Source organism: Tursiops truncatus, chromosome 13 (genome assembly GCF_011762595.2).
Source record: "Tursiops truncatus isolate mTurTru1 chromosome 13, mTurTru1.mat.Y, whole genome shotgun sequence".
Classification (NCBI taxonomy): domain Eukaryota; kingdom Metazoa; phylum Chordata; class Mammalia; order Artiodactyla; family Delphinidae; genus Tursiops; species Tursiops truncatus.
This window is the reverse complement of record NC_047046.1, coordinates 23,976,555-23,990,614: the sequence shown is the minus strand read 5'-3', so window position 1 is coordinate 23,990,614 and position 14,060 is coordinate 23,976,555. Positions and strand designations below refer to the sequence as shown.

The 14,060-nt window shown below is 41.4% G+C and overlaps 1 protein-coding gene across 10 annotated transcripts in view; it reads right to left on the bottom strand.

Moving 5' to 3' along the window:
* Positions 1-13,333, bottom strand: part of DEPDC5 (DEP domain containing 5, GATOR1 subcomplex subunit) — a 92,992-nt gene extending 79,659 nt beyond the window's left edge. For 8 of the 10 annotated variants that reach the window (XM_073790324.1, XM_033837263.2, XM_033837261.2 and 5 more), the window contains exons 1-8: positions 13,176-13,333; positions 12,369-12,486; positions 8,892-8,979; positions 8,451-8,497; positions 6,896-6,981; positions 6,143-6,226; positions 4,530-4,579; positions 1,176-1,245 (exon numbers count right to left, since the gene is read on the bottom strand). In XM_073790324.1, the coding sequence (XP_073646425.1) occupies positions 1,176-1,245; positions 4,530-4,579; positions 6,143-6,226; positions 6,896-6,981; positions 8,451-8,497; positions 8,892-8,979; positions 12,369-12,426 (483 nt within the window). In that variant the 5' untranslated portion in view covers positions 12,427-12,486; positions 13,176-13,333. Of the gene's footprint in view, positions 1-1,175; positions 1,246-4,529; positions 4,580-6,142; positions 6,227-6,895; positions 6,982-8,450; positions 8,498-8,891; positions 8,980-12,368; positions 12,487-13,175 lie in introns of those variants that run through there. The other 2 variants (XM_033837267.1, XM_033837269.2) reach the window with 2 other exon arrangements.
* Between the last annotated feature and the right edge of the window lie 727 nt (positions 13,334-14,060).

Genomic DNA, 14,060 nt, shown 5'->3' with positions numbered 1-14,060 from the left:
AAAAACTTTCAAAATCTAAGACCTGGTGTTGTAAAAAGTGAAAAACAAGATTTTATATATGGCTACTAGGAGTTTAAAATGGTCCAAAGAGTTTGAAAAATAATTTGGCATTACCTTACAGAGTAGAACCTATGACCCAACAAATATACTCCTAATCAATGATGAAAAATATAGTGAGTACAAACGAGATAGCTAAAGTGGGGGGGGGGGGGGGGAAGAGAATACATTTTAATCCACTTTAATAAAACTTAAACGTGAGCAAAACAAATAATATACTGTGTAGGGTAAAATACATATGTATTATCACTATGTAAACAAGGGAATTACAAAAATAAAATTCAGATAGTGGTTACCTCTAAAAATGGCCCCAAGTTCTCAACTATTTTGCTTGCCCAGGGGACATCTGGTAATGTCTGGCGACATTTCTGGTGGTTATGACTTGCAAGGGGTGGGGATGGGCGCTACTAGCACTTAGTGAGTAGAAGCCAGGGATGCTGAACACCCCACAATGCACAGGACAGTTCCGCACAATGTTACTGCCCTTGGGGCCCAGGTGACCCTTTGCTCTGGAGGGCTGTCCTTTACACTGTAGTGCGTTCAGCAGCATCCTCCACATAACCCCAGTTGTGACGACCAAAGATGTCTCCAGACTTTGTCAAAAGACCCCTGGGGAGGCAGGATCACCCCTGGGTTGAGAACCAAAGGGAGGCTGGGGGATAGGAACACGGAAGAGAAGACAGGTGCTTTCACCAGCGTGGGTAACGTTCACAGCTGTTCAGTTTGGATTTTTCCAACTGGAACAGAGTCACAGGAGGAGATTCCTTGGCAAAGGTCTTTCTTCGTGTTTACCAACACAATCTTTTACTGAATTTAACTTTCGCTATGTATTAGTGGGCACAGAAACCTGCAAGCTAGATGTTCCATCTCTACATCTGATATTAAACGGAAGAAAATGAAGATCAACCCCAAACTGGAGAGATCCAACTGTAAAACACTAGAATTTCAGGAGTCCCCAACTATATTACAATATTATCCAGCTGAGCAGATAGTAGCTGGTCACCAGCTTGATCATGAGATCAAGTTTTTGCTGGTTTCTGTTTTGTTTTTTGATTTCACAACTTACAGACATAATACCATGGGGAAACAAACCGAAAAAAGCACTTTATCACCCTTACCCTGGTATCTTCGCTTATATAACCACACATGACCTTCTCATTCTTGACCCACAACTCCCCGGCCTGCGCCCTGAAAGGAGAGGCACACGCGTTATTACGAGTCCTACATAAACCGAGAAGAAACAGGGGTGCCTTTGGGGTGTCTCTCTCTACTCTATCATTTACACCCAAATGACCTGGCCAGTTACAGATTTCCAGAGGGCCATGAACAGATTACACAACATAAAGAATTCTCAGAGTACGCTGAATCTGTACAACAGGAGCTCTTAATTTGGGGGTCTGCAGACAACATGTGGGTCTAAGGAAGGGCTTCGGGGAACCCATGAACCTTCTGAAATGATGCAAACTTTCCTGAGCACAGAATTGTACCTTCTGGCAAACCTCAAAAGGGCACACGTCACAAAAACAGTTAAGAGGCACTGATGAACAAATTTGCTAACCCCAGCTTTGAGTCAATGAGTTTCAAAATAAACAAGATCCACTGCAGTATCAAATTAGAAGATAAGAAAGAAGTCAGGGGGCACAAAGGGACAGGGTCCCTATTCAATGAAGGCCATTTTGCTGAAAAATTTTTATGTCAATATTCAGTAATGTAATATTATGTCTTTTCCCCCTGCTTCTTTATTCTGTTTTTCATATTGTCTACAATGAGCAAGCACTGTATGTAAAAATACTTAGCATAGGTCTGACACATAGCATGTGCTGAACAAGTGGTACTTGACAGTATTAATTCTATAATCAGGACAGGTGTGTTGAGACTTGACACCATAGAATCAGAGCTCAAGTCAGAGAAGATCCCAGAAGATCCTCTGCAGTGGGGCAGATCTAGCAGGAAAACACCCAAACTGGATGTTCCAATGGGCTTTAAGTATTACTCTCAAACAGATCTGTCTGCCCCAGGACAGCTGGGAAGTCAGGGCCAGAAATTATTCAGTGTTGCTCCCTCTGGCGTGTGAGTTAGAAAAAAACAACAAAAAAAATTTTTTTTAAGTTAAAAAAAGTAGGCAGCTAGTCAGTAATCTCCAAAATTATATCTGGGAAAATGGTATCTCTTCACAATAAGATCAAATAGACTAGGTTTCTAAGTTCAATTTTTAAAAGATATTTATTTTTTTACTGAAGTATAGTTGCTGTACAATACTATATGTTACAGGTATATAGTATACTGATTCACAATTTTTAAAGGTTATACTCCATTTATAGTTATTATAAAATATTGGCTATATTCCCCCCGTTGTATGATATATCCTTGTAGCTTATTTTACACCTAATAGTTTGTACCTCCCACTCCCCCCCAGCCTATAATGCCCTTCCCCACTTCCCTCTCCTCACTGGTAACCACTAGTTTGTTCTCTATACCTGTGAGTCTGCTTCCTTTTTGTTATATTCACTAGTTTGTTGTATTTTTTAGATTCCTCATATAAGTGATATCACACAGTATTTGTCTTTCTCTGTCTGACTTATTTCATCTAAGTTCAATATTTTAAAAAAGCAGAGTGCTGTTAGGAGATAGATTTTAGTGCAATATTTTTCTTTAAAATTTTTCTTCAATTTTTTAAAATACTGATTTTGAAGTTTTTTTGTTTTTTTTTTAAAGAATACATTGTGAATTTACTGAGAGCAAAACAAAATGTTTACCTTTAAGGAAAAATAACATTTCAAAGGTAGGGTCTCAAGGTAATAAAACTACGTCCTTAACTGTTGACTAAATTACCAGATTAAAAGGCTAAATTACAGGGAAATTCTCTAATAATTTATTATGATTTGATTTTATTTTCTCATATGAGGCCCAGAACACTTTTTTTTTTTTTGGAAAAGAAAGTGACTTTTGATTCAATGTAGAAAGACTATAAATTTTTTGGAAAAATGATAGAAGATTTTGTGGTTTACATTTAACCATGAATGAGCAAAATATTAGGACAGATCTTGAAAAGTCTAAAACTGACATTATGTCAGGGTGTATGAAGGCACTTACATGGAGAAACAAGGAATTTAATTATGAAAGGGATTCTGAGAGGGTTTCTAAACCAGGACTCATCAAACTGTAGCCTGCAGACCAAATCCAGCCCATCTCCTGTTTTCGTACGGCCCACAGCTAAGAGTAGATTTTACATTTTTAAATGTTAAAAAAAAAAAAAAATTGCAACAGAGACCTGAGACTCACGTGGCCCAAAGTCTAAAATATTTACTATCTGGTCCTTTACAGAAAAAGATCCTAAACCTACCACTTCATTTTGCAGAGGAACAGATGCAGAGACTCCCTGAGCTGTACAGCATCACCCTGCTAACCACTGGTGCTGCAGGATGGAATACAGGTTTCCTGACTCCTGGCCCACCACCTGGGAGAGACCAGCTTGTATTTGATGGCATAAATAGGTTGCATTTCTTGTTCTGCTTGAGACTTCATCACTTCTTGAACTGTGCTTTAGTTGCTAAAATTTTTTCAAAGAATTTTTGACCTTATAACAACTTCTAAAACATCCCCTTTCGGAAAGAAAAGGATCTTTTATCCTTTCTTTCTTTCAGGATCAGTAATTCAGACTAACCAAATAGCCCTCATTGCTGGTGAAAGGTCTTTACAAAAGGATTCTGGACAATAAAGGTAGGAGGAATGGCTGAATTAGAAAATCACCATCTTGCAATAATCATCAACAGATGAAACCATTCTGTGAAAACCTGATGGGGAATTTCATAACAGGGGACCAGGCTGCATCACCAGAATCCAGTGGTCAATCTCACATTAAAAGTGAGTCAACCAGATGTAAATATGCTTGAGTATATACAGTAAATTTCAAGAAAGACACAGTTTCCTCTAGGGAAAAGGACATATTTCTAACACACTTTTTTGGTGCTGTTAAGCCTTCACTATGTGGATATTTTGATTTTTGAATTTAGAGGGGGTTTCAAAAAGTCCCCTTTTCTCTCTTCTTCACAAACTGAAATACAGAAATCATTTTAATAAATCAAGAGCAGTGTGATATCTCTAAAAAGGCAGCAAGTCAGGAACTATTGTGCTAGTCATTTTATGTCTCCAAACCTGTTTCTTAAACTGTAAAACAAGAAAGTTTGATGAAATATGTTCATCTAAGGCTTTTTCCAGTTCTAAACTTGTGAGTCTATCCCTCCTTTGTTCAGAATACAAGGCGGCTTCAGCAACATCCACCCATCTTAAAACTACTATAGTGCATTTCGGGGTCTTTTGGATTGTTTTAGCTACCACAATCTAACGTTTTAAGCTATTGTGTATTTTATTATAAGGATGTCCTCATGCCTCAAAGGTTGTATGTAGCAGTTACTGCACTACATGCTATTCCCAGTTACAAGCTAATAAATCAAGAGTGACATAGTATCTACCTGATGCCAGCAAATTCCACCTTCTGAGTGATATAGGCACATGTGCTGACCTAAGGGAAAAGAGAGAGAGAGAGATTCAACAATACATCAAGGCCATGAAAGGTCACAAAGAACATCTCCTGGCTTTCGAATCTCTTCTATTAACCCAAAGTTCAATTAACATGGGAGTAACAGATTTATCCCATAGGAAAACGTGTTGGGGCAGGTATAACAGTAGGTTCTCACGGGTTTGGCAAGTATAGACAATAGTAAAGACCAAGTGGGTAATAAGTGGCCAGCTTCAGTAATATACTTATGTTCACACACACTTGCATACATATGTACATTTACATATGGAACATTTATTTCTCAGTTTAGAAAATGGAACCTTCTCCCACCAAATAAAACATGAGCAAAGATATCTCTTTCTGAAAATATACACTGTATGGACATTCTACCTATGATTTGTTGTTTCATAATAGCCAAAAAGTCCAAAAGGAGAATTTTCAGCAGCAGCTCACAATTCTGATGAACTGATCATGTTCAGCGGAAAATGTCCATTAAAAATAAATAAACAAGGGCTTCCCTGGTGGCGCAGTGGTTGAGAGTCCGCCTGCCGATGCAGGGGACACGGGTTTGTGCCCCGGTCCGGGAAGATCCCACATGCGCGGAGTGGCTAGGCCCGTGAGCCATGGCCGCTGAAGCCTGTGCTCCACAACGGGAGAGGCCACAACAGTGAGAGGCCCGCGTACCGCAAATAAATAAATAAATAAATAAATACACAAGGAAAATGGAAGGAGGGTAAAGCAAAAAAGCAGTCTAACCTGGAAGGAACAAGATCTGGGTTCCAGGGACTTCCCTGGTGGCGCAGTGGTTAAGAATCCGCCTGCCAATGCAGGGGACACGGATTCGAGCCCTGGTACGGGAAGAGCCTGTGCACCACAACTACTGAACCTGCGCTCTAGAGCCCGCAAGCCACAACTACTGAGCCTGTGTGCCACAACTACTGAAGCCCACACGCTTCGAGCCCATGCTCCACAACAAAAGAAGCCACCGCAATGAGAAGCCCGCGCACCGCAATGAAAAGTAGCCCCTGCTTGCCGCGACTAGAGAAAGCCCGCGTGCAGCAACGAAGACCCAATGCAGCCAAAGATAAATAAACAAAATAAATAAGTTAATTTTTAAAAATGTTAAAAAAAAATTAAAAAGATCTGGGTTCCAGCCCAGAGTCAATTGCTTACTAGCTTTCTCATCTTAACTCCTCAATCTCAGTTTTCACATCTATAAATTCAGGATAATAAATGCCTGTCCACAAGAGGAGATGCGAGGAGCAAAAGAGATCAAGTGAAAACCTGAAAACCAAAGTTCAAATGTAAAATAATATTACACTCTCCCCATTCAAACCAAAAATGCAGAGTTAAAACTCTCTGATAACAAACAAGCAAAACAAAGCTTATAAAAACCATGAAAAGAGAATGGGAGGAGACATACAACATGTTTACAGTAATTGTCTGTGATGCTGGAATCAGAAAGGATTTTATACTCTTCTCCATACCAGATCTACATCTCCCTGGTGACATGGATTATTAACATAATGGAAAAAGTAACACACTTTTTAAAAAATAATATCTTACCAAACTTTTCTTCAGTCGCCACATATCCCCACGGCCAATATATTGATCCTTAAAGGTTAATTCCACTAGGTCAAGGGTCACATCCTAAAAGGGATAATCAAATATATGTCTCTGCTTTTCTCTGCCATACTTTATAGTCTAAGATAACACTCACTCACCATGGAGAAACCTTTTGACAAAAGGACAACTACTGGAAGACCATTCAGTAGTAGAACCCTGACAAACAGAATTTTACCCTGCCCAAGAAGGCTTTGGAGGACAGGTAAGTCTCCAACAGATACTATAGCTGCTGTATCATGTGTGGTTAAGTGCAAAGGGCACCAGAGTAGTGATTCTGTGTTTTAGTCTTGATTCTGGCACACAAACACGACATTGAACTGTGGGCTTTATTTCCCTAGATAATGTCAACAATATCTTTTGGACAATGATTTTTACCTCTTAATTTTATAGCATCATTTCTCAAAGAAAAAAAAGAACACATAAAGAAATGTTAGTATTTTTATAGAAAATTTTACATTTAGCTTCACAAACACATATACATACAGAATCTTTTTAGGACAAGATTTTTAGAAAGGGGTGAGGATTTTAAATGCAACCTACATTCTACCTATAATCTAAATGACCTATGTATGACCACATATTTAATAGCCTAACATTATACTTAAGTAACTCATTATTTCCTTAGAGACCTAATCTTGAGGAAGGGTGTTAATCATTCCTCAAAAGATATTCAAATCCAGAACAAAGACACACCTTAGGGTCTACGACATTCACATACACATCTTGATAAGGTCTTAGCCGAAACACTTGAGTCACCGTCTGGTCCACACTGATAGTTTCTGAAACGGGAGAAGGAACCTGGATCAGGTAAATATATTTGAATCCATAACTACTCAGACATTCAACAAACAACATCCTTTGCCAAGGGCAAGACATGTTGTCAGCCTTCAACAGCTTAAAACTTAGAGAGTTCTCTGCTTTTCAGGTGAAATAAGACCTGAACCCAAGCAATTAAAAAATGAGAGAGACAAACAAATAATACAAAGAGACAGAGATAGAGACAGACAGAGAGAGAGAAAGGAAAGAAATTAAGAAGCAACATAAGAAAGTTCGAAGGGTTGTGAAAATTCAGAAGAGGAAATCATTCTTTTGGAATGAAAGTAGCAGGGGTAGTTAAGGAAGAAATAAACTTTTCAATGAGCCCTTAAGTCTGGTAAGTAGGAAACTTAACAGGTGGCAGGAGATGAGGTAAGAGTAAGAAGGACACTCAGGGTCTAGATTTTACTGACTGTTTTCCCAACAAGTTAAAAAATAACAAAAGAAGTGGTTGACACCAAAATCCTTTAGAGCAAATTAAAAGTTTTTCCTTTTCTTTTAAGTGCCAGTTAAGGAAATACTTTATTAGCTATCAATAAACATTTTAGTTCCTTGATCAGTACGGTATAGTCATTAGAGGAAAAAAGAAAGGATTTGGATCCAGAATGAATAAGTAGAATCACTGCTCTGGCTCCTTCACTTACTGACTCCAGGCAAGCCCACTCATACCGGTAAGACAAAGCTTCCTCACTCTCTCAAGAGTTGGTGGGAAAATCAAGAAAGATAAATGACAAACAGGGTTTCCCTTGTGGCGCAGTGCTTGAGAATCTGCCTGCTAATGCAGGGGACACGGGTTCGAGCCCTGATCTGGGAGGATCCCACATGCCGCGGAGCAACTAGGCCCGTGAGCCACAACTACTGAGCCTGCGCATCTGGAGCCTGTGCTCCGCAACAAGAGAGGCCGCAATAGTGAGAGGCCCGCGCACCGCGATGAGGAGTGGCCCCCGCTTGCCACAACTAGAGAAAGCCCTCGCACAGAAACGATGACCCAACACAGCAAAAAAAAAAAAATTAATTTTTAAAAAAAAATGACAAACAGCTCCCAGCACAGTGCCTTGCACAAGTGGCAGGTAATCAACAATATATGTTCCTCCCCTGCCCCAACCCAAAGTAGGTACTTAAATATTTTGTGAAGAAAATATAATATTGAGAAAAGCATGCTTTGCCAACAATCTTTAAGTGTAAAGCTTCACCTATTCAGATTAACCGTCCTCTTGACTCTAAATATAGTTTTTTCAGTGCCCTCAAGATGCTAACAAATGAGATTCCTTGGCAATTTTGATATCTGACAATATTTTTTTTTAGCAGGAACACAATTTGATAAGGAGAGAAGTACTGTGCCCTCATTCCCAGAGATTGTGAAGAGGGGTTTCTTACAGTTTCTCAAACAGTAAAGTGTAAAAATCTTAGAGAAGCGAGATGGAATTTTTACCTTTCTGCAAATCCTCCTTAAGTGACTTGACCTGCAAAAGCAGAGGGCTGGGGAAAAAAAGAAAAGCAACAGAGAGAAGGGATGTTGTCAGCAGTAACTAACCAGCTTTCTTCACCACCCACAAAACACAAACAGATCACTCTGGACATATTCTAACCGGCAACACAACAATTGGAGAAAGTTCCCTTAGAAAACAAACCCTGCACTTGTATTAAAGGAAATGGATAAATGCTACAGAATTGTTCAGCGTTGTCATCTCAGCTTTAAAAACAAAAAGAATGGACCACTTTTTAAAAGATGATTGGTTTATCAAATCCTGGAGGGTAGGAGCATTTTTATCCAAAGGCAAAGAGCCATCTTCCCCTTCAATCCCCTTAGACACAATATCACCTGGAAAGAGAGGGCTGCCCAGTTAGTTCCCTGCTCCTGTCGGAAGCTCACCTGTACTCATCGTTGGGGTGAGCAATCTCCACAATGTCTCCAAGCTTGATGTAAGGAAACACTTTGGGGTTCACGACTAGCTCATCATCTGAAAGACAATTCAGCCATCTCAGGCAGCAAAGAACTCACTTGGGCAGCAGGTTGCTGTGTATGTTTTCACGCGGGGTCCTTACAACCCCATCATTTGGTATTATGACCCCATCTCGCAAGATGAAGTTCCATTTAAAATTGAGATTTAGCTCAACTGAAGGATTTGCACAGGAATCCAGAGCTAGTGAGTAGTTGAGGGGGCCGGTGTTCGGGGACCTTTGTCTCCAGAGCTTTTCCTACTAGCCCACTGCTCCCAAGGAGAGGGTAACTCTTCTTCTTTGGGAATTAGGTCTCTGCGGCAATCCTTGACTCCCTCAAATAGCATGTATCTGGCATATGCCAGGAACAAAACAGCCGGGGTCCCACATACAGCAAAATCCTTTCTATTTACAGTGTTCGCAGAACTTCTAAAAATACTGTCTGAATGTGACCCTCACAATAAATATTTGGATCTAGCAGAAGCAAGGAAATGACCTAGGAGATAAAGCAACTTGCCAAAGGGTAGATAGCTAGTAATAGTACACCAGGACTGGTTACTAGTCCAGGGTTCCTAAACAAACCACCTCTCACACATGAAAATCAAGCCAGAGAAAACAGCCTGGACTTTGGAGGGCAGCACCTGATCAGGGGAAAACTTCATATATCAGTTCACATTAGAGTCCAATGAGACCCTTAAAATATAAGGAGAATGTGATTTCATATGTTTATCTACCCCTGCCCCCCACTGGGGGTGGGGGAGAATTCTTTCAAATATAACAAACTCAGGATCATAAAGATAGGGTGTTTTTTTTTTTTTTTCTGTTTTAGCTTTTAGGGAAAGACATGGCCTTCAGTTATGCTAAAACCATGACAAATAAGTATGTCCAGATTTCAAATATAATCAGACCCAACAAAAATTCAGCCTAGGAAAGCGAAGTACTGGGTTAATCCCACAGTTGCTTTTTTTGTATATTGTTTCCATTGACAGATGTATACCAAATCCTCTATGAAGTCTTCCCCTAACTTCCACAGTCTGAATTAAGCTCCCTGAACACATATTCCTTCCTGCTCCATTTTATCATTTCCTTTTCGCATGTCTGTCTCATCAAGCTGAAAGCTCCGTAGGGAGAAGGGACCTTGTCATATTCAAAATCTTTATGTTTGGTACAGGTATGTACTTAATAAATACTTGTTGGATGTATTTTTTTTTTTGGATGTATTTTTTAAATTTGATTTTTACTTTACTCATAGAAATACAGTTGATTTACAATATTGTGTTAGTTTTCAGTTGTTCAGCCTAGTGATTCAGTATTTTTGCAGAATATATTCCATTATAGGTTATTACAAGATAACAAGTGTATTCCCTGTGCTATGTAGTATATCCTTGTTGCTTATCTATATATAGTAGTTTATATCTGTTAATCCCATACACCTAATTGTCCCTCCCCACTTCAGTAACCACAGGTTTGTTTTCTATGTCTGTGAGTCTGTTTCTGTTTGTTTTTTTTAATAAATTTATTTATTTATTTATTTATGGCTGCATTGGGTCTTTGTTGCTGCGTGCAAGCTTTCTCTAGTTGTGGTGAGTGGGGGCTACTCTTCCTTGCAGGCGTGGGCTTCTCATCGCGTTGGCTTCTCTTGTTGCGGAGCACAGGCTCTAGGTGTGCAGGCTTCAGTAGTTGTGGCACGCGGGCTCAGCAGTTGTGGCTCTTGGGGTCTAGAGCACAGGCTCAGTAGTTGTAGCGCATGGGCTTAGTTGCACCGCAGCATGTGGGATCTTCCCGGACCAGGGGTCAAAGCCCTGTTCCCTGCATTGGCAGGTGGATCCTTAACGACTGCGCCACCAGGGAAGCCCTGTTTCTGTTTTACATGTACATTCATTTGTATTATTTTTTAGATTTCACACATAAGTGATATAATATAGTATTTGTCTTTGTCTAACTTATTTCACTAAGCATAATATTCTCTACTTCCATCCATGTTGCTACAAATGGCAGTATTTCATTCTTTTTTATGACTGAGTAATATTGCTGGATGTATTTTATTTATTTATTTTTCTTTATAGTCCTGCAGCAGACTGGGTACAGCACAGAGCTACCTTTGTCTTGTACACGTGAAAAAGAAGACTCGCATACATTGTATATACACTGTATATACTGTAGCCTTGTATCTTTCCCTCCTCTGTCAAAAGTTATTTCTGTTGTGCGTTCAATTCTGCTCCACAAACGTTTAGGCAGCTTCAGCTGCATACAAAGTACAGTGTTAACAACAGACTGTGGTTTTAGCAGAAATAGTGTTTTAAATATAGCAATGCTTAGTATATCCTTCCTGGTAATTACAATGGTTACATTTATTAAGCAGGTAGAAGGAGCCTGGTACTCTACTAAATACTATACATACATCATTTTACTTTATTCCCGTAAGACCTTATGATATAGAAACTATTATTTTCCCTTTTTGGCAGTCCTGGCCTTTGGGTGGCTTATACATATATAACACAGGAGCAAATACATACTAAAATACAATTTTAAAAACACTCACTGTGTTGTTAATTCTAATTTCTGAAGTAAATAAGGTTGTTAGGACAGAGGGAAATTTATTCCTTTACGAAAGAAAAAAAAATCATATGAGTAGGTGCTTTCCTATTCTACAGGTTTATAGACTCAAGGTGCTAAGAGAAATGGAGAAATTATTCTAAAGAGCTGGAATTTGTAGTTAAGGTAAACTAGGGGCTTGCCTGAGGTCACAGGGAAAGTTAGAGGCAGAGCTGATACCCGGATTCATGTTTAACACAGGACAAGATGCTGTGTCCTGCCCCATCTCACCGTGCTTCAGAGCCAGGCAAAGGTTCATGCTTTGATCATACCTGTCTTATGCACATCCACTACTTCTTTCATTAAACATAAGTTTCTCTTATCTGCCAAACCAGTGCATACTGGAATTTTGCAGAACATACACAGTAAATAAGTAATAAAAAGATACAAACAAATCAACAAGGACCTAGCACAGAGAACTATATTCAATATCTTGTAATAACCTGTAATGGAAAAGAATATCTAAAAAAAAATCTATATATAGGTATATATATCTATATATCTGAATCACTTTGCTATATATCTGAAACACAACACTGTAAATTAACTATACATTAATAAAAACATTTAAAAAACAAAAACAAATAAAGAGTAGTAAGCTAGCAATATTCACAAAGTTTGTTAAAATGCAGGATGCAAATGCTTCTAGAAGGGGCCTGCTACTCTCCCCACTACAGTATCACTTGCTGCTTCACTCAGTTAAGCTACCTGCTTAGCCTCGATTGTCACGAGTCAGTTTGAAAATTTCAAGGCACCGGACACATCAGAACCTCGGCCAACTTACGCAACCCCCCTAAGACCAATCAATACTGACCACTGCCCCCAAAGCCCTTCTTGTGGATGACAAGTTTGTAGACCTTTGTTGTTCTCATCTTGTACTGTTGTTTCCTTCAGCTGTTCCAAGCTTGGGGGAGAGAAATCATCTTGCCTCCCTGCCAGTGAAACACAAACAAAAAGGCTGGAATGTCAGACTTTTCTTTGCAACTGCTCTTTGATTTCAGGGCAGTGAAAATACTGCCCTTGCTCAGCTGAGAGGTGGCACCAACTCTCCGATGAAATCACTCCTCCAATTACCAGGAGGGACGTTGAACAAACAGAACCAGTGAATCTGGAAACGAAAGGGAATTCGGGCCAGGGTCTAGTCCAACCTCCAAGAAGATATTTTATCACACCCTAAAGGGAAAACTTGGAGTGAATGAGGCATTCATTACCTTGCCTCTATATAAACCAATAACACCCAAATATTAAAGAGATCTTAAAAGAGATTAGGCACACAATCTGTAGATGAGGAAAGTGAGAGCCAGCGCAAGGGACTTGCCCAAGGTCTCTGAGACAGAGAGGCATTCCCACTGCTCACGTTTCGCCATCGATGTCCTGGGCAAGAAGAGTGTAAACAGAGGAAGGCTCATTACCCAAACCTCCATCTGCACAAACTCTCAGTGGTTCCTCCCCGCACCCTCCACCCCCATTTCATAGCTGAAGCCACGGAGGCTCAGAGACGGAGAGAGACTTGCCTAAGGTCACACAGGGGGTTGGGGGTGGGGCCAGGTTTCGAACCTGGGCCCCGGCCCCTTTCCTCCTGCTCCCCAAACCCGGGCCCCGGGCGGGCAGCTCCACTCACCCGCAGCTCCGGAGCCCCTTCCCGCTTGAGGCCGGGGTTCCGGGGTCCGGACCCTGGCCAGGGCCCCCGCGCCTCCTCGGGACGCCCCGCCTACGCCCGCAGAGCCTGTGCAGATCCCGAGCCAGAGCTGCAGGCGCCAGCCGCCCCGCCCCGGCCACCAAGCGCTCACCTGAGAAGCCGCGCGGCTCCGGTGGCTCCGCCCCGGGGCACCGCCCCCTTCCCGCCCACCCGCCCTGGGCCGCTCTGGCCGGGCCTCCGCCTCGTCTCGGTGTCCGCGCCACTTCCCCATCCGGGGCTCGTGCCGGGGGCGGGGCCTCGCGTGAGGCCTGTAGGTCGGGCTGCCCACCAGCGTTTCCCGCTCCCGAGCCTGAGGGCCGTCGTCCGGGAAAGGAAGTCCTTTTCCTCCAGACGTTCCGAAATAGATCCGAGCACAAGCGGTTCTCTTCCGACCTAGTGATTTCCTCAACAGGGCAAACTCGGGCGAATGTCCCCGGATCTGTAAACGATGTTATGGACCCTCACCAGGCCTCTCAGGGCTACTGAGAGGCACAAAATAGAGTTTCTGGGAGAACTTTTGTAAAATGCAAAGGGCTAAGCACGTGCGATGGCCCCTGCTGGGAAGTATCCACTTGAGGGGCTTTTCAAATCCTTCCAAACCCCAAGTGGTGTTCCGTGCTTCTCTGGTTGTTAACAATAGCTACCAGAGCTGTCACAGACATTCTTATGTAATCGTCACATCTCTTTTAGGTGGCATATACTATCTCATTTCACAGACAGGGGAACAGGCTGAGGACACGAAACTCCTTCAAGGACAGATCTTGACCCAGTGGAGTCCAACTTGGCTCCGAAGGCTGAGCGTTTAACCAGCAACCTCGTGTCTCACCC